The sequence below is a fragment of the Streptopelia decaocto genome, assembly GCF_964273445.1.
Source record: "Streptopelia decaocto genome assembly, chromosome: 12".
NCBI lineage: Eukaryota > Metazoa > Chordata > Aves > Columbiformes > Columbidae > Streptopelia > Streptopelia decaocto.
Window position 1 is genome coordinate 1,755,634 of NC_138667.1, and position 20,997 is coordinate 1,776,630.

At 47.4% G+C, this 20,997-nt stretch overlaps 1 protein-coding gene across 3 annotated transcripts in view; it reads right to left on the reverse strand.

The window, feature by feature from the left end:
* The window catches only part of HTR4 (5-hydroxytryptamine receptor 4), an 81,566-nt gene that overhangs the window by 30,299 nt on the left and 30,270 nt on the right, over positions 1-20,997 (reverse strand). For all 3 annotated transcript variants that reach the window (XM_082063414.1, XM_082063412.1, XM_082063413.1), the window contains exons 3-5: positions 8,570-8,695; positions 7,400-7,600; positions 42-195 (exon numbers count right to left, since the gene is read on the reverse strand). In XM_082063414.1, the coding sequence (XP_081919540.1) occupies positions 42-195; positions 7,400-7,600; positions 8,570-8,695 (481 nt within the window). The remainder of the gene's footprint in view (positions 1-41; positions 196-7,399; positions 7,601-8,569; positions 8,696-20,997) is intronic.

A 20,997-nucleotide genomic window follows, 5' to 3' on the forward strand; every position in this document is an offset into this window, starting at 1 on the left:
TGTATTTGACACCAGTGTGGTCTACCTCCTTGGTTACTCACCAGATCGATGATGCCAATGCTATTCCAGCCTTGCATGATAGGGAGGAAAGAAATAAATGTCGGGATTACCCAGCACCCTCCAAGCATCACGGCAATGCGCAACGGAGTCATCTTGTTCCTGTAAACCAGAGGCTGGCAGCAGATAGCATAGTACCTGCAAGGACGAGAGCAGGAGAACAACCGTCACCAAAGAGACTTCCAAGTCTTCTAAAAATAAAATTACAGCATTTTTCCAGCTTGTTTCTCCCACCTTTCAAAACAGGAAAAAAAATGAGTCAATAGCCTATTTCCATTGACTGCCTCTCCCCACAAGGAGCTCAGGATGTTTTCCCAGCATGAGTAAATGAGGTTTCATAGTGACTTGCAGGGGAAAGCCAGTATTTTGTTTGCCAGCTCAGGAAAGCGAGGGACGGATCAATGCTGTGGTGTGTCCCGGGTTGCAGAGCAGGGGGGTGACTTCACATTCCCCCATCTCGCTCTGCACCCTGCGGGGAAGGAGGGGACCCTCCTCCCTTCAGCCATCCCCCAGTAAGTGTTGGGGTTCTCCTAACTGCAATGGACGTTTATTACGACAAGACTGCAAAAGCTGTTATTGCAAATGAACAAAGTGTCAGTAAAATGAAGAGCGTTTCTCCATAACCCAGCTCCCTTTCTACCACCCAGGAATCAGCCTCTTGTCTGTCACAAGGGCAGAATAAATGTCTACACAGGGCTTCTAGTCTTCTCACCACCAAGGGGACGTGCCCTGTGCTCTCGTTTCTCCTCCTGATCCATCCAACCTATTCATAATACAACTAGCTATGGACTAAAAACATCTACCCAAAGAGATATACAAAATAAATCCTTCTGTTCATTTGGTCCCTGTGCTACTCACCTGCTGGCGGATTTCTGCATCAGGAAGGTGCATCAGACCTAAAACTGGAAATCTCATCACTCTGAAATGAATTTCTGCCCACAGACACAGCAGAGCAGCAACCCTGGCATCCCGTTGAAGACTTTGGGTGATCCTGACCTGACAGTCTGTCTCAGGTTCCCAATGAAATGTTTTTGAGGTTTAGATGTTGGGATTTCAGCACACGTTGTAGGGACAGCCCAGTACTGATGGAGCCGCAGCTGCGAGAGGGAACCGCGGTCCAGACACAACAGAACCGCCCGTAAATTCTCAGGTCTTCTGAATAACTGGATGTATCATTCAGCCGTGTGCCTGATGAATATATTTTCCTAGTGAATGAATAGCGATCATCTGGTAGATGTAGTTTCCAGATTGGGTAAGCACAGAAACTACGCAATATGGAGCCCCATAGGACAGGAGCACGGCAGCTAAAAAGTGGCCGCAGTTTCTACAACTATTTATGAAGGGAAGGAGTGATTTCTGTCAGAGAATTTGAGTCAAACCTCAACGTCAAGGTATAATGTGCACATAGAGAGACCCCCGCTGCTCAGTGTCTATAGAAATCAATTTTATGAGGTCAGCAGAATCAGGAATTAGTGCCACAAAATCAGCAAACACACACTCAAGCTGGACCGCTGCCCTGAGGAGACGCCCGAGAGAATTTCTAAGTGCCAGCAGCACATTGAAATACGACATATGCGAATGAACACATACACACAGTTCACGCGTATGTATTAGAGAGATGTCCTCAAAGTGTACAACTTATCCCATCAAGATTTGAGTGGAAACCGAAAGTTTTGTGCTATCCAGGCACAAAGATCTAAGAACTTCCAAATTTAAATCTTTTTTTTTTAAAGTCATGTGGAGTCAACCGAACTGCTTTGTTTTGGTAAAATCAGATTATATATTCCACACAAAGTCTTGAGATAATATCAAAATGTCAAAAGAAAACATTTTTTAAAAGTCTCTCTGAAAGAAGACTCAAAATGTCACAGGGGAAAAACTGTTGAAACAAGTGTTCAACTACTTCAATTTGATCATTTCTACATTCTCAACCCGCTCCTCTGAAAAGGTTCACTGTAAAGGGAATGGTGTATTTGACAGTAACCGTTCTTTTAGAGCTCCGGGTGGAATGTTCCTCCCACGGAGCTCATCCAACAGCCATGGCCACCAGTGGGTCCTGTCCCTGTCCCCACCATGTCCCTCACGTCCCTCCCACGAAGGAGACACTAAATCATTTACAGGAACAGGATTTACTTCCTTTTGAGTTTGCCCTCATTGGAGCACAAGCTGAACAAGGTGTCCAGCCCCAAAATCTGCAGAACTGAACTGGGTAAGGCCCTGAATGGCCTCATTAAAGATTAAAGATTCAGGTTTGGCCCTGTTTTGAGAGGAGGGCTGGCTCAGAGACCTCCAGAGCTCCTTTCCAACCTATATTTTCCTGAGTTTATCAGACAATCAAGACCATCATGGTCAGATTTCAATATCTTAATTATTTCAGAGGACAGAATAAATATTTCCCTTGTTCCCGGGATAACTACCCTCCCCATATCAGCCACGGTGTGTTTGTGTAACCCTGTCCTGTGCTGCAATAGTTTATTGCATTTGGATTTCCTCCTGCTCTCCAGATTCCCTTCCCTCAGGAAATAAACTGACCTTTGAATTCAAGCAGGTATTTTCGGTAATGTTTCTGACTGCTTATTGGGACAGATGGTGCTTCTCTTGGCGTTACGTGCAACTGCTCTTCTGACTCTATACACACCGGAGACCTGTCTGGTGTATTTAATTGTTTGCTATCTGAGAGACACCTACTGGAAAGTGCTACCCAGTGCTGGACATCAAAGGATTCCTGTGACACGCCCGATGGCAAGATACTGCAAGTCACGAGGGACTGCATTTATTTGCAGAAAGGGCAAGAGAAGAAATTCAATAAATAAATGGAGAAGAACAGCCAAGACACCAGCTACCATTTCACAAGTTGAATAAGCAAACAGGAAAGAAAACCCATGATACATTGCTAACTAACTACAGCAGGAAAACAATTCTTCCAAGCAGTTTTAGTTATTACCTTTCTGTGCTTCCATCTCTGCTGCAGCTGACAGCGTTACGCTGATTTCTACATGCTATTAAAGGCCATTAGAGCAAAAATTATGCCTGTAAAAATGACATCTTAAGCTCTCATACTTCTTCCCTCTCGGTGATTCAGCAGCAATTTTCCTCCGCTTACATGTCAAAAGATTATATATATATATATATATATACACACTTTTTTTTCTAACTGCTGCTACCATAACTTCCCTTGTGTTCTGAAAGCAGAGCTGGGTCCCTCCAGCCCCACATCGTTATGGGTAACGAGGTTCTGCAGTCGAGTGCAGGTGACAATGCTGCTGATGTCAAGGGAGGCAGAGAAACACACCGACCACTTCCCACAGCTCGGCAGGATTTCCACCCAACGGCCCCGAGAGTCAGGTAATAGAAACCTGTGTATGCCTACAGAAGCCATTGAAGTCGCACCAATTTTTGCAGTAGCTGGTGATTTGATGTATGTGGTGGTTTGGGCATTTAAGCAGCTAGTTATTCACTGAGAGAAAAGTAATGATATCTCTAAGATTATCAATAGTTTTAGTCAAAAGCTGAAATAAAGACATTTTCTTATTCTACATTTCTGCTTCTTTTCAAGCTAAAGCTGTTTTCCTGTGCTCATAAAGCATATCTATTATGTACCGAAATGACAGTGTGATGGATTAATAGAAAATGTAATACATACACATGATTAATACGATGTCCAAGTTTAATTAAATATTAATTCTCACTATTATCAGCCAAGCCCCACGTTTCTGCAGTTCCCTGAAAACGTTCACTTCCCTGGTACCCCCAGCAAGCAGAGGATGTGAACACATCCTCTTCTCCGCCTCTGTTATGACATTCTTCGCTGAAGGGGAAATACAAGAATCCCTTCCTGGAGCTGTAGATCCTGCAAGCAGCTCCATAAAGCAAAGGTTACTATAATACTTTTCCTTTCCCATATCAGACATTTGCCGCATGAATGAGTCAAGCGCTAACACGTTGCAGATGGCTCAAAAGAACAAATCCATAGCCCCTATGGCCTTACTTACGGCTCTTGTGGCCCTGCAGATGTCGGGCTGCTGAGGGTTTGTGATGTGGCCCTTGGTGGCCCTGTGGAGCAGTGACTCTGTCTCCAGGAAGATGTATGTGACTCTCCCTGGTCTCCCAGTGATACGGATCTATTCCCAGAAGTGTTACGGACACTCTCCCAGCACCCCGAGGGGATGCAGAGGCACCTCTATCACGTTCACCAAAGCTACAAAAAAACGCTCAAGGTTCAGAGACTCAGTGCCCGAGTGTGCGGGGCGATTTCCTCCATATTTCTACACACATCACCAGCCAGAGATGCTGCAGTCAATCGTATACACAGCGTCCACCAACTGCAAGAGCAAAATATTTCATCCTTTCCCAACAAGACTGGTGCTTTGCCTGCCAGTGAGCTCGTCTGTACAGCCGGTGCTACACGTAAGACCAGAAAGCAGATATAAATGCCTGATAAATTGTACATCGGCAACACATTTGTACCTAACAGCCTTCAGCACTTTGGGTAAAGAAGACATAATATCACATTCCTCAGCAGCAGGATCATGGACAGCTTGCCTAATGTTAAACTTGTGCATATGTGAAAACAGGAGATGGCAGATATAAGGAAAGCTGTGAAGCCAAAGAGAAAACAGACAGAAAATGAACCTCAATTACACTCTTGCCTTGCACAACTGAATGCTGAATTCGCTGTGTTGGTCTAAGGCTTTTGTGGAAATATAAGTGTTGTAAACCATGGGAAACTGCTGTTGCCATTTTGCCTGTATGAACAACCCTATGCATACGTGCACACACATGTACGCACACTCCTTGCACCACATCCTGCCTTTCTGCCAGGAAAAAGAAAATAATCTCAAAAAACACATCAACTTTTAAGCAATGACACCGGCAGTTATTACAAGTTAATAGCTTCTAGGTTCTTGGAGATGAGAAATGGAAAGACTGAGAAACAGCATTGCATTTCAACACCTTGGTGACCTAGGGCTGACGGCAGCATAATTTAGCTGCGGTCTGTGGCAAGGACAGCTATTTGTGGCAGTGACTGTCTACACACTCATCAAGCACCGACACAATGACACTGCATTTGTCACTGGGATCTGTGGCCAAGACGGAAATAAAAGGTCTAAGAATCTAGATAACCAGCTGAGTGCACAACGCTAACATGCACCAGTTTCTGTGGCTGGAGAGAAGCAAGCAGCAGTACAGCAGCCAGCACATCTGGGCACCCGGCAGCCAGCACATCTGGGCACCCGGCAGCCAGCACATCTGGGCACCCGGCAGCGTGGGCAGCCCAGCGCCTCCTCCAGCCCATGGCAGTGGAAAAGCTGCTCTGGGCACATCTCCAGAGAGCAGCCCTGGAGCCCTGAGCTCCTGCCTCAGCACCAGTGATGCTCTGACCACCCCGCTGCTCTTCCTTCCCTTCCAGGCATTACAGTAATAGAATTACTTAGCTGCATTAGATAACTCCTTGGAGAACAATTAAAGCATCTCCCTGGTTTGCAATACAATTTTGTTTGAGCTACAGGTATGTAGACACTAGCCTGCAAGAGGCTCTTTAGATATCACAGACAGACAAATGCACACCCACCTTTAATAAACAGACTGGTTCTGTGGGCGGCCCACATTTAAAACCATTTGGTGTCATGTGCACATATAAAATTATATATATACCATATGTTTTATCATCACTGCGGCCAAAATGAGCCAAGGAGAATTTACTGAACACTCATACTGAATAATTTTTTTCCCCCTTTTAAATAATCTAGGAAAAAGACAACAAGAGGGTGGGAAAACTGTGGGTGCTATCAGCTGCCTATCAAAGTTAGGGTGCAGCAAGCATGCCCATACAGGCTCCGTGGCTGTATGTGTCTGAACCATCCCTTAAACACCGAGCTGCACCGAGGGAAACGGCACGCAACACAGACATGTATCTCGTAAGAGAGGCGCTGCTTCTCCTTGCAGTACACAGGTTATATATAAGAATTTGGCTAGTTTACAAAATCCCCTTCTTTGTGTTTTTGGAGCTCTGCTCTGGCGCGCTCCACAAAGCCCAAATCTGAGCGTGGTTTTGCTCCTCGTCTCCCTCGGGGAATCCAGACTGAGCCAGAGCCTTCAGCTGAACCTTGACCACCAAGTGGTGAAGCCTAAGGAGCGAGGATCTCAATTTATTTGTGCCTGTGTGAAATTAAAACAGCACTACTGGCTTTGCTGATATTTCAGTGAAACCAGGTTCCTGTATAACCAGATCTTTACATTTTGTTGGAAGGAACAGCTCTTTCTCGTTTCCTTTTTCCCACTGAGCGAATAAGCTACAGTCTCTGACTGTGCCAAATAAAATGAAGTTATGCATCTCTGGTCCAGGAAAAAAAAATGGCCTAAAATTATTTTATCTAACAAAATTAAATTCTTATTAGAAAAACAACGGCCTGCCAGTGTTGAGATAATTACACTGAGAAAATCGCTAAAGAGAACAGTTAATTGGAACTGGATAAATTTAGCTAGTAATACAAACAAGCGTATGTTGCCAAACGCAGATATAGGACTCCCTCATGGTCCCCGTGTGGGTTGGTGTGTGTGGAGGGTTATTGGCAGCAACAGTGGCACAATAAATCACCATATTTCTACAGGGCTTGCAAAGATTAAGTACAGCGCATCCCTTGGGCTGTGCCACGGCCATTTGCCCTGTTATTTTGCTTAGTGCTTTCAGACCTGACTTCTGCAGACCCCACGTTCACCTGCTGCCGAGTGCCAACAGGGGTAACTGTGTTACGTCCGCATCTCGCAGCCCCTGGATGGTGTCCGCTGGCCCTCGCTCAGCCCCTTCCCCGGGAGCTGTGCGAGATCAGATGCTTTTCCAGCTGAAAGGGCACAGGGGATTATGGCCTGGTTCTAAACTATAGCTGGAATTTGTCATATAATCAGATTGCCAACCGTCTCATCATTACTTACTGATAGCTATTTAAAACCTAGTAAGTCTCCCCGCTAATCCCCTCCCCAGCCAGCCGGCAGATGTTTCACCGAGCACCGCTGGGCACAGCTGCTTTCTCCCTGTCCAGGGAGCAGCACATCTTGAAGGTGACTTTAAAGAAGAAACTGCGCCACATCTGATCAGCGATGCAAACAGAGCAGAGCAGCTGAGAACCTGGCTTGCTCTATCGATTCAAATCTCACCCCTTTCAAAGCTTTCCTACGCTGATGAGGATTCAGAGGGCACCCTCCAAAATGAGCTACTGAGAGAGATTCATTGCTCTGCGGTTCCCAGCAGGTTCGTATTTTCCCCTTGGCTACTGCTGACAAAGAACAACATTGAAGAAACTTAAAGCAACTCTATTGATTGTCGGTGCTCTCCTGCTCATACCTGTCCAGCGAGATGCAGCAGAGGTGCAGGATGGACGCCGTGGTGAGCAGGACGTCCAGGGACGTTCGGACCAGGCAGAACATCTCTCCGTAGATCCAGTTGTCCTGAACCAACTCGATGGCTCCGAACGGCATCACCAGCACTGACACCAGCAGGTCCGCAAAGGCCAGGGAAACGATGAAACAGTTGGTCTTGATTTTCCTGCAAGACAGATCACAAAATTAGGGTGGAATAGTTTCAGTGCAGCACCCCCTACATATGGCCACAGACTTCGGCTTGTGTTCGGGTCTAACTGGCTCTGTCACACCAAAAGGTCCTCTCTAATGTACTCCTTGCTTTGCATGGTCACCTCTAGCTTGTTCCTGGGTTTTACAGCTGTATTTCCACTGGGTTCTCTGCATGAAAACACCTTTCTGCTCATGCAGAAGAGGCAAATAGATGCTCACAGGCCCCTGCATGTAGCTCAGCCTTGCAGCTTGCATTGGAGAGTTCGGAGTGGAGGAGGAGGATTTTGTTTTTAACTTGTAAATTGAGAAAATCCTTCCAGAAAGCACTGAGAAGAATCGAGACCGAAGCTGTAATTTTAACTTGAAGAGTACTTTTTAAATCATAACAATAAAATAGAATTATATCCATTAAAAATCCCACGCAGAATACGAATAGAGGCTGTTGAATCTCTCACTGTGCTCCTCACAGCTCCCAGGGGCAGCATCAAGTGAGGCAGCAGCTCCTCGGGACGGCAGTTTTGCCTGTGACCCCCCCAGATCACCGGCAGCATCTGCCAAGCTGCGGCACAACTGCAGCGAGACCATGACCTGTGTGGTTTTCTGATGGGCTTGGTTGGAAATTTGAGACGGAAAAGGGATAGAGGCCAACCTGCTTCTCCAAGGAGTTGCTGCTTAGCTCTGTTTTTCATTGATTTATGTGTTTTTTTACACTGAGAGTGCTAAAAATGTAGCGGATGGATAACAAAACGATGCCGCCACCACAGTGTAAATCCAAGTGGGGTGCACTGAGGTCAGCGGGAGAGTCTGATGCCACCGTGGTGCAATGCACGGCCACAGACACTTTTCATCGCAGCAGTTTGCGCCCTCAGCTGCAAACACGGGACTATTGAAGTGTGGGTTCCCCTTGTGCCCACCCGCACAGTTGGCCGGTCGGGGGGCCCACCTGAGCTGCCTGTCCCGGCACACGGACACCATCACCAGCAGGTTCCCCAGGATGGCCATCAGGATCACGGCAGAGATGAAGGTGAGCAGCACGATCTTCTCCGCGACGCCGAAGGTCTCACTCGAACTGGGGAGCACACACAAGAAAAGAGAAGAGAAAAGAAGCAACTTCCAAGGCAGGTGTCAGCCACAGGCTGCTAGCTGGGTACCGGGGGGGATGAAAAGCCTCAGGAACAATGGGGATGCCGGCATCAAAGGCACCTTCACTGCCGAGCTGTAATTGTACCTGTCTAAATAAACCTTCACAATAGGCTAACGTCGCTCCGGGGCTGCATCTGTGAAACTAAATGTCAAACCACACACTCAGCAGCGCCATACAAAAGATGTTCCCTTTCCTCCCAGGTGAGCATGGCAGCACACACACGCTGGCAGAGCGGTAAAGAGGATGATGATGGTTTAGTTTATACAGAGCCAGGCGGAGTTAGATTTCTATTTTGTCTTATCTAGCTTTGCCCGCCCTTCTGCCGTCCCTAAACAATTCTGATCAATGCGTTATTTGAGCAGCTTGCATCTGCACTCTGCAGCGTGTACCAAGGGGGAGAGACACCCGCCTTGTCCCCAAGCCCTGCTGGGGGTGAGTTGGCCATGGATGTGGTTTCTCACTCCAGCATGCAGGACCTTGGGGCTGAGCCCGCTGTTCTTTTAAGGAAAGCCCCAGGATTTTGAGGCTGCCTGCTGAGACATGCAGGTCCCGTCCCTGCGGTGGGGACACTGCGCTGCCCAGGGACAGGCCCTTGGCGTCAGGATGCGCAGGGGCCTCATCCCACAGAGGGATGTAGAGACGAGGAGTGAAGTGTTTTGATTTGACATGTTCCTTGAATGAGCTGCTCTGATCCTAAAGGCAAGGGGTTTGCACTTGGGCAGAAACATTTCACAGTAACCAACACGAAGCAGTAAATTCACAGGTGATCTGAACCGCCTGCTCATCTCCTGCTAGAAAGCAGCTGTGCCTACACAGGGCACCCCCACAAACGTCAAGGCTGTCGCCTGCTATTGCCAACAAAGGGATGGACCCGTCCCCAAGCTCTTCCCATTGTGTCGCATCCCTCTGTCCAGGCATACCCCCCCGCTGCTGCTGCCACCCCAGGGGTGATGGTGTCCGTGTCCCACACAGCAGGGACAAGCCGGGTGCCCGACCCCAGCGCACATTGCTCCCCACGACACGGGCACGGGCGGCTCTGTGGGACGGGAGAGGAGGGAGCTGGCAGGATGCTGGAGAAAAGGGCTCTGGAGGTGGAGAGAAATGATGATTTTCACCATGCAGCTAGGACAGAAATAGCTGCAGACACCTCTGTGCTCTTCCTTAGCAGCAGGATTTTCTGTATTGAAAACTCCTACAGCCTCAAGGAAGTTATAATTCAGAAGTTATAACTCAGAAGTTATAACTGGCCAAGTTTGGTGCTTTGAGGCAGAAGATTGACACTGAATTTCAGCTGAGTTTTGTTAAGCAATAACACCCAGAGTGCAGGGATGCGGTTCTGGGTGGAAGGGAGATTTGTCCTTGCAAGGTGAGTATTTGCCATCTCCTTTTGTAAGAAACCCAGATGTTTTCCTCTCCTTTGGGCTCATGAAGGACAGGGACCGTAACGGCAGGTGCAGACTCAGGTCTGCTCTGTGCCCCCAGACATTTTGCTCAATGAACAAGCTTATTGCCCAGGACAGAGACCCCCCCTCCTCCAGCCGCAGAGCTCTGCGATTGAACAGACACTGAAGAGAATTCCCCACCACAGCCCTTCTTTGGTGCACAGAGATTTTGGGCTTTGCTCATCAAACCAGTCTCTGGAAATGCCAAAGGAGGCCAGCACTGAGCCACACTCCACCAGATGTTGCCCTGCTTGAAGACTGAAGGTGCTTCAGCCAGGGTCACGTTTTAAGGCCACGTTTCCCATCTGGTGGGCACAGGCAGCATTTGACTTGGCTGCCCGCAGCCCAGCGCTCTGAACAGAGACCAGCAGGTCAGAAACACACTATCACACTTGTCTGTGGAGCATTCACTGTGATAATAGTTCCAAAAGTGCTGGGGAGATCTCTCCAAGGAGTATTTCTCTCATGCCATGTTGCATCGCTCCCCTGGGGAACATTAAATAGGCATTTGCATCCCTGGGGATGCAGGAAGAATGGTCATCTGGGCTACGTTTCCATACATCTACCTTTTGAATAATCTATCATCAAGTAGCAATATTTGTTAATTATTCAGTCTCAGTAATTTAAAGCTGTTAATAATGGAAGAAGTGGATATTGCTGCAAATTAAAATCAATGGTTTGTATAACATCTTTGATCAAATCTGAGTACTCTGGCTTCCAAGCATGCTTCCCTGTTTAATAAAGCAGAGATTGATGGGTTTGCTATTATGAGAAAATGAGATTCAGACAAAATGATTGTTGGTTAGTAGGAATATAGGAATCATTTAAGGAAAAAGGTGAAATACTGATGTGGAATGAATGCTTGAAACCCATATACGGACACATCTAAAAGGCTCTTCTGTACAGTCATTAATGTGAAGGAAAAAAAAAAAGCCTATTTTTTCAAGCTCAATTTCTACTTTCCTGTGAACACCCCAAGCGCTTTGGCATATTTTATGTGGCAATTAAAGTGCACAGCTCGGTTGTGTTCTCAGTACATATCCCACCCCAACCTCCCTGTCACCGCAGCGGGACAATCACTGATGAACAGCTCGAGCACCTTGGGCCCCGCACAGACCCCCCGGCGGGACGGGAGGGTGGAAAACAGAGCGAGTGTTGAATATATACAATATATACTGATAGAAAGGAGGCCGGATGGCCCATTTCCCAACCAGAGAGGAACGACCTGGAGCATCTCCTGGAGGCGGCAGGGACCATGGTGAGCACTTTGTAACAAGGGACGGGTGTGATTCTCACTGAAGGAGATTAAAAGCTCAGAGCAGTGCAGCCTAGAAAAGAGCTTTCTTGATTTAAAAGTGGCCTCGGTGGACGGGGAATACCCAGGAGTCGCTCTGCTTTGTCTCCAACTGAGCCACGACTTTTCCCACTGTAACTCCAGCTGACATGATACCTCATGTAGGTCTTTAAGTACAAACAAGCCATCATTTGCCTCTCTCTCCTCCTTTCTCCTCCCCTGATTATTCCTAGGCATAAAATCAGAGGCTGAGTGTTATACACTTAGAAATCAAGATGTTATTTTATGAGTAAACCTAACAATGTGCACCTCAGTATAGAAACATGACAATGGGGAAGGTATTACTTGACCTATGGCTTTCCAGCTGTTATATTCTTTTCTACTGCCACCTAAAAATATTAATCAGAAGTCAGCATTAGTCCAGAGGCACATAATTTCTTTTAATGCCCCCAACTGCTCCACTGCCTGTGCCACTTTGCTCCAGACCGCGCAGATGGCAGGACAACTTCTAACGGATTCAAATCAATTATGTTCTTCACTTCTGTTTTACAAACAGATTGAAATTAATTAAAGTATTGACAAGCCAGAAATAAACAGCGCTCCACATATCAAAATAACTCAGTCACATGATGGTTTGAGTGTGGACGGTTTTGGTTTGGGTTCTTTTTTTAACCAAATAAACTGCGGTGGTGGGGCAGGTGGGAAGGGATGAGGTTTTCTGCTTTAAGGCTGATTTGAAGCTTCAGAGGATTGTTCCAAGCAGCTCATAATACTGATTAAAATCAATTGTCAAGATGAGGCGAAGAAGACAGGCTATTTAAATGGTTTTAAAACTGCCGTGTGTGGGCTGTGCAGGTGATGGGGATGTGTGGGGAGCGGGTTCGTGCTGGAGCTGCCAGACACTGCAGGACCTTGGGAGACATCGGGGGCAATGGCTCCAGCTCTGTGGCCACCACAGCTTAAACGAGCAGAAGTTCTTGTCTTTTCTGCATGGAAATCGGATCTGGGGCTGCAAACTGCTCCTGAATGGTGCAATGCTTTATCGGGATCTTCGTGCGGATGAAGGTCGGAAACCTCAAGAGAGACACAGCAGTTTGCACAGCTAATGGGAAACGTGTGGCAGAGGTAGGAAACAAAGCCAGACCCAGGGAGTCTCCGGGCACGGCCTAAACTTAGGAGCCCTCCTCCTGCAGGGAGGTCAGACGGGAGCCCAGGAGTCACATCTGTCTCTACCATCACACCATGAGGGATGAAATCCTGGCTCAGCTCCCCCCCCAGCAGCAGATCAAGCGTTACATAATTTACACCCACATAGGAAGGGATATTGTGCAAGTACAATCCTTAAAAACCATTAGACTGTCACCTAAAATATAAGCTAAAGTTAACTTATGAAATGAGCAGCAGATGAAGATCACGGTATTTACAGGGAGGATCCACTAAGAGCTGCCACAGGAGAGCTCTAGTGCAAAGCCCTGCGCCATCACAAATCACAAACTCACATATCTACTGGGAACCTGCAGGACCTTGGCACCATGTTTTGTTCCTCACAATATACTTCCAAGTTTCAAAATTTTACTCCCAATGCCCCCTTCACATGCTGAATATCCCCCTGTGATTTTCACGTAAACATAACAATACTTCACAGATACGCAGCATCTACTTATTTTAAGGTTACTAAATACTCTATAACTATAGAAAATCAAATCTCTGGCATAGGTAGGAATTCGGGCACATGACAAAGAACAGCAGAGATGCTGCAGCAATCATTTCTCCTTCATGAACGCTGAATAAATCCAAAGATCAAACATGCCTTTAATCAGAAATGTCTTGATCAGTTCCTAATTAGAATTGTTCCTCAAAAGTCAATCCACTGCATCTACCAAACGACACATCAATTTAATGAAAAATGGAAGATGATGAAAGAAGCACAAAAATAAACCTGACTTTAGGTGTATATTCCATCTCAATGATGTGATTATCCTCTATTTTCCAGATAAGTCTCTCTTGCCTATCTCATGTCATACGGCAATCCTAACCAGCGCAGGCTCTATGCTCAAACAACACATATAGCTACGCTCAGGAGATCTGATTTCGCAAAGCACCTTATTTCCCAGCAGCATTCCCATTAATTGTCCTTTGTTTCCCTTTCATATTCTATAGATGTTGAGGATAGGGTCTAGTATGTACTTTCGAACAAGAATGTTTGTAATTCAGTTAGTGTATAAAATAATTCTACTTTGCAGAGATATAAGTAACATCACCATTACACATATACATACAACTATCTCAAGTTTATCACGGTAGCTTAGGAACAGGGAGTAACTTGATGCAGGTTTGTGATAAAACCTTCACTGGCATGGGAGTGAGCTGGGAAAATCAAGATTTACACCCATGCTAAACATCCTCTGAGCGCTCCGATTTCCCACAGCAATCTGTGTGATCCTCCTGCAATAACCAGGTGTCCCGAGATCGATCACGCACAGCCTGGGCTCCCGGGCTAAAACCATTGGTTTCCCTGCCACCTTATACATTTTCCCCAAAACAAACAAGTCCTGCCCTACCCACACACATTTGTTTCCCCACAGATAACTCGTTATCAAAACACCATAACAGCACTTCTTAGTCTTTATCGGTATTCCCATACTGAGTTCTCATTTTCAAAACAGGGAAAACCTTTGTCCCCATCTTTGCTGAAAGCATAAAGGTTGCGAGACTTTCAAATCAAAAAGCACGAAGGTCCTGCTCTGCTCTTGCAAACAATATTTGCAGCCAGGGAAACAGTCTTAACGGAGAGGTGTTCGGTCAATGCTGGTAGAAGAGTCCTGGCATCAGGCTGTATATTAACAGTATCCAGGCTTTTCCCATTGCTTGTTTACTCCTTGGACAACAAAAGACAAATACATCCATTGGCTGTCTAACTTCTAGTATTTCCTGGATAGTTTCCCAGTTTCAAGAATCTGGAGGAATGAGCGAGTTTCTTGTTGTTACCCCGGCTAATGGAAGACTTGGCACGGACAAGATAATACGCTGATTTCTGGAACACATTTTCTGTGAAACACACAAACCCAGTTCCCAGCTCATTCAGACAACAGCAGGAGGTACGTTCACTTCTTTTAAGAAGACAACATAGGCCTGTGTGTCCCAATGAGTTTTTAAGGCACAGCACAGTGGAGCTCATCACGATGGGTTTTACCATAAAGACCAGAGTTTGGCAAGGCTATAACAGGTCCAGCCATGGCAGCCAGAGACCTTCCGCAGAGCATGTGTTCCTATTTTGAGTCTCGCTCTTATATTTAGGCTCCAGATAGGTGCAATTTCTAAGCAAGGGCATGGAAAGCCCTCGATTCAAGAACAGAGCACTGAAATGTCTTGTTTTATTTAAACCTCTTTCTAGGTCCCCAGCTAAGCGCATGTTCTGAATCATCTCCACAAAAGCCCCATCACATTTCTCACTTCAAATAAACAAGAAAGGATGTCAACCCGGGCCAGCAGCAGGACAGAGGAAAAGCAAACAGCTGGGATCTCTTCATAGATGAGAAGTGCAGATACTCAGCTCAGATGCAACCCGGATCCCAGCCAGCAGTCACCACCATCCCTCCAGACCAGCCTAAGAAGCTCTGGAAGCATTTGTCCCATTGCGATTCCCTTTGGCTAACACGTGCAAAAGCTTCCAGGAGGAACGTCTCACTGTGCAGAAGCGCTTAACCAAGACTCCTAGAAACAGCCGTTCCTGGAGATGACAGCAATGCAAAGGGACAGAACTTCCTCCCCACAAGAGAGTGAAACGACCTAGAAGTTACTTGGTGACATCGGGTTACGGACTCTCCACTCACAGGTTCTATGAACTTCAAGTTTGATCCGTAACCGTGAGCGAGCGGCTGCCTCTCCCCGTTATCTCACTGTGTGCTGATGTGAAAAAATCTCTCAGTTTGACAACTGACTGATTGCAAATGAATTACTGGGTACCATAATTTTCCCGACCGCTGGCTGAGGAAACTGGTCCAAGAACTGGGGGTGAGAGAAAGGCAAGAAGAACAGTTCAAGGGGAAAACAGGGGGGTCAGGGCAGTCCCAATTCAAGGGGCAGCACCATCAGATGATAAGTTCTGTAGAACGGAAGACAAGCCATGAAGCTGCATATTGAAATGGAAAGAGAAACAGAGAGTCCTGTTGGAAACCAGAGCCCACTGCCCATGCACACCTGGAAACAAGAAACGGCCTAGAGAGCTGAAATCTGACAAAGCAGAGACACAGCATCAGTCTGAGGGTTTAAAAGCCTATGGAGGAAGAAAGACTGGGCACGTCAGCTGGATCTTGTGGGTCTACTAGTAACGTTTTGAGACAAGCCAAGAAGAAAGAGGTGAGATGCCTGCACCTTAGATACACCTACAAAATCACTGCGAGCACAACGCCCTTTTCAGCTGCCAGAGAAGGGACCGACCAAGCACAGCAACACGAGGCTCAAAGGAAAACAACAGACTGTAACAACCATATGGTTTTGTGGGTAATTTGCCCCACGTCAGAGCAGGGAACTGGCAGCGCTGAGCAGCCGGGATGCCCATCGGGGTCACCAGGTTCTCAAAGTCTCTGCTTAGGGGTCTGCAAGGCTGTTGGAAACAGAACAGCACCTGCCAATCACAAAGCACTGAAAACCTTAATTAGTGACATCTCTGGAAAGCTGGCACAGTGTGTTTTAACTGTGGATGAGAACACAAAGTTAGTTTGGTTTGTGATTAGAGTTCTGGCCATTTAAACCTTGTTACTAACTTCAATAAGTATTTCAGGTGAGGGACACTTGGCTAAATCCATTTACAGCTTTGATCTCCAATGAAAACCTCTGTTATACAGCGTGTCACCGAGAGTGTCACCTTCAGTGCCTCGAGTTGGGGAAGTTTTTGGTGTGTGTTGGTTGGTTTTTTTTTCCCAGGTTTTTCACCTTTTTTTGGAGGGGGGGGAGGCGGGGTGAGCATCTCCTGTTCAGACAATAGCTGTTTTTACCTAATGTTCTGCCCTTGGGGAGGCAGAGGCTCCTGCTCAGGGCACATGTGATGGCAAGTCCTCAGTTAAGAGACAGGACAAGACAGTAAGTTCAGCCAGCGACCGAGGTTCAGACCTGTGACTGTTTACCAGACCAAGGAGTCACATCACTGATGATTCACTGACACAGTAGAATAAGGTCAAAATAAACACGGGAAAGACTGAACCAGGTAGGAAGAAAAACACATTTCTTATCTGCACCACAGATGCACTCTGCTCCAAGGCATAGTCTATCAACAGTCATTTATTAATAACTGATTGTAGACCCTAGACACACAGCCAAGCAAACAGCACAGAATGTTTTGCTGCGGCATCTTTCATATCCGAGAGAGCAGAAACGCTCTTTCCCCAGCAGCGAACGGCTCGTTGCGCAGCGGCGCACACCGCTGCAGCATCTGGAGCAGGTACCAGCACCGCAGCCCTGGGCACCGCAGCCCTGGGCACCGCAGCCCTGCTCCCCAGGCAGCATCCCCAGAAAGATGTCCACAAGGATCCCAGGACCACCTTCCTGCACTTCTCCAACAGCAACTCGGGGAATTTTAACTCACTGAGGGAAGGGGAAAAGCCATTAGATTTCCACCTACAGCCCATACCCTTTGGTTCTGAGACACAGCATGGCGTCTGTTCTGTAAGGAAACACAGCGCTGTCAATATGACTCACGGTGCCCTATTAACCCTCACATGGCTCATCTGGCCCCGTGCCTCCCACACAGCTCCAGTTTTGCAGCAATCCCGTCCCCCGTGACACCCTGATACCCACTCCCAGCTATTTACTCACAACCTCTGAGCATGGCTGGCTCAAAAAATCCCAAACGTGGAGATAAATTGAATTTCACCAGCCTAATGCTGAGGGCCAGCCCTGTAAAGTCAAGGGTTAAGCTGCTCCTCCAGGCAGCCGTCACGGGAAAAAACCGGCAACAAGGTCCAGCGCGTTCCCTGCTCAGGGCAACCTGCTGCTGGCTATGGCAATGCCCATTTTTGCCAAGCCCTAGAGCTGGGTCTGCCCCAGGATATCCCAGGCTTTGGGACTGTTTTAACCATCTTCATCAGCTGGCACTCTGTGCAGAGACTCTGAAGCTAAAGAAAGGATGTGCTGAAAGACACCCGAAAAGTTAATTTTTACAGCCCAGCTCTTTGTCAAGGGCATTTTCAGATTCCTCAGGGCACACTAATAAAAGCAGAGTGAAATATCGCAGAAGTGCCTTATGTCCCTGGGGGGGCCCCGCACACGGAGACAAGTGGTGGAGCTGCCCCTCTGCTGCTGCATCTCTACCTTATTTCACACAGTACATACATCTCACTTGCTCCACGGCTGCCATAAAGGAGCACACACTATTAATTTGCAGAAGCTGGAGCCAGGCTTAAAAATTCCATTAATTAAGTGTTGGCGGAGGTGTTTGGAAAGATGTTCTGATAAATATAGTGCTATAAAGTGTTTCCCTAGAAACTGAGAAAAAAGTTGAACGATATGAAAAGTGCCCAGGCTGGTAACAGCAACCGCTCCTGCTGAGCGGTGCCTGGGCTGTAGGGAGCATTTGGCAGAGAGAACTTTATTTCAGGGCTTTTTTGGTTGGTAGCCCAAAAATATGAAGGTGAACCTCTACACCACGCCTTGCTTGCCCTGTGCCCTCTTGCCTCCCCCCTCTTCTTGCACCCAGTGCTGGCAGATGGGAAATGATGCTCTGCAAGGTCTGTGGCTGCAGATGCAGAAACCCCCTGTGCATTTTAGTGCTCCCAGATGTGGAACCATCCCCAGGTGTCCCTGCTGTGCCCGACCACCCCAGCACCCCCAGGCTGAACCCTATAAACCCAGCAAGGGGCAGCCTTTCAAATGGCTACGTACAGAATGGTTCATTTTGTCCAACAGCGTAGCTTAGACACGGTCACATCTAGGGCTGATGTAAACCAATACTGTTAAGTTTTGCCTCAAAGGGATCTGTAGGGTTTTACTTTGCGCTTTTTTAGCGCTGTTTATTCTGCCTGCCAGTATTCTTGGGACAAAGCGCACTCATCCACAGCAGCTCAGCGAGCGGAACAGGACATTTGCCCGCTTGTATCCCAAGGGATGAAGATGGAAACGCTCGGCTCTCACCCGTGCGCTCCCCTGATCGCTGCACCGTCCCTGGTGGGGACACAGGCGGAGAGGACAGGGCTCTGTAGAAAACGTTCTTGATCACTGTGTCTGTCTCCACAGAAATGCATGAGGAAATACCTTTCTGGACAGATGCTGCAGATATTACAGGAGGATTAGAGTTTCTCTTCCCTTAGAAAGGGGACCAGGAAAAGAAGAATCCTCTAGGCTGCTCCTGGCTTGTTAAATTACATTTTAGCCTGGTATTTCTCACCTAAAGAGAAATGTGACCAAAGAAGCTGAGATAAACAATGATTTAATGACTCAAAGTTTAGAAGCTGGAGAGGTTTAGAAAAGATCTCGTGTATATATAAGAATAAACACTTACTTTGCAACCTGCTGGAAGAATCTTAAGCTCTTTGCTTTCCACAAAACCCCCCTGGCAGGGCACTCAGAGCACACGAGCTTTTTCCTAAAACCCTTCTGTTTTCCACACTTTGGGTCATTAAATGAGATGCTTATTTTGTTCCAGCCCACCCCTTGCCCAAGCAGCCCCTGCAGCTCAGTTTTCTGCCTGTTCCCCACAGGTTCTTGGCCCCTTGGTCCCACTGCTGGGTGCGGGGTCCCCAGTCCATGGAGAAAGGAGCCTCTTGGGCCAGCACAGGCTCCAAAGCTGGGACTCAAACTCGGCTTAAGGGGGCACATCATCCAGAAGATCCGTTATCAGAAATAACATTCACTATGCCTCTGTATGAGGACTTAGGGAACGGCAGCTGGGTTAAATAATGGAATATTTTTCTTTGCTTCCAAACACGCACAATTAATTCAACCAATTTGACTCCTTGTTCCCTCACCTTGCTTTCTCATTTCTCACAGCCAAGACAAGATTAATGACCCCTGCACAGCAGTGCTGGAGGGCTCCGAGTTCTGCAGGGCACTTCAAGCCACAAAAATACCTTCAGTAACAAACTGAGAAAACTAAAGCTGATAAAGCCAAGTTTGGAGGCAATTAACATCAATCTGAACTTCAGCTGTTTTGGGGGCTCAGTTTAAAAATAAAACGCAATTACTGTTGTGACAAACTCAAATAACGCATTGTTTCTCCATAGCTGATTTAGCAAAGGGAGTCTGCCTTCCAACAGCTACGATAAAAAGGCTTATATAAAAGCCATTGACTCGCACTGAACGTTCCCGTGACTTTTTTTTTCAAAAGCTTATTTCTCAATAGCATTAACAGCCTCTCCTCAGCACCTGAGGAAACAAGAGCCTTTTATGCCGCGTGAAGCACATGAACAGTCCCGACCATGCTCAGAAGTGCCATTGGAACAGCAGAGGTTGCTCCTGTTGCCCAAGAGCAGGAGCAGAGCTGCAGCAGAACCACCGCTCCGCAAACAGCGGCAGCTGCTCCTCCAGTCCTGCCTTCCCACATACAGACCTGGGAACAGGGGCTGCTGGTGCTGGAGCTTGTCAGGAGCTCCGGGTGTCACAGTGGGGACAAGCAATCAGTCTCGACAATTTGCCCAAGGACCCACAAAGAGTTTGGCGTGAGACCCGGAGCACAGCCTTAGCTCTCAAAGCCCAGAGCGCAGCCTCTTGGGTTAAAACGCGAACGGAGATATTTAAAAAGCTGCCTGAAACGCAATTACGTGGGCAATGTTTGGCATGCAACAGTAGGGTGGAAACATCAGCCAGCACGTGGAGAGCAGTTAGCAGCTTCTGAGAAATGTTCGGATTGCCACTCGTTAGTAAATGGCAACTTCCCAACCTGTTGCTTGTGAACCGCACCAGAGCCTGAGTGTGCCCAAAGCGCTTCCAAAACGCTGGAGCCAGTGGGTTCACACTGCGCCAGCAGAGCAGCTCCAAGCAGCCCGTTGAAAGCAGCGTTTGAGCAGCCGGTAGCTGTGGGGTGGTGGCAGAACCATCATGAATAGTCCTCTGTGGTGCCTGCTCAGCTAAAACGGAGGCAGCCCAGGGGCTAGAAACGCTGGGCTTGCCATGCGGCACCCTCAGCAATGGGATGAATGAACGAACGATGAGCGGTGGAGCTCCAAGAAGAGAAAATGCACAAGGACAGCCGACCACGCCATTCAGAACTGGCACAGATTTGAGTCACCTGTGCTCCCAGCAATGTAAAGGAGTCAGATTGAGCTGCTGCAAGATAAGGAGGGACTCCCGTGCCAACAGGAACCTTCACTTCATTCCTGGCTACAGGGAAAGCTCTGCAGTGAGATTATGAAAGTCCTACCAAAGGTCTAGAAGGCTTTAATAGTCTTTCAAAAGGCCGTTGCTCACTCCCTGTGCTTGGCACGTTTGCCACCTACACTGGTAAGTGCCCAAGAGAAGCAGAGTCCTCCCTGTTTGGGCCTCTCCAGATTGCTCAGCAA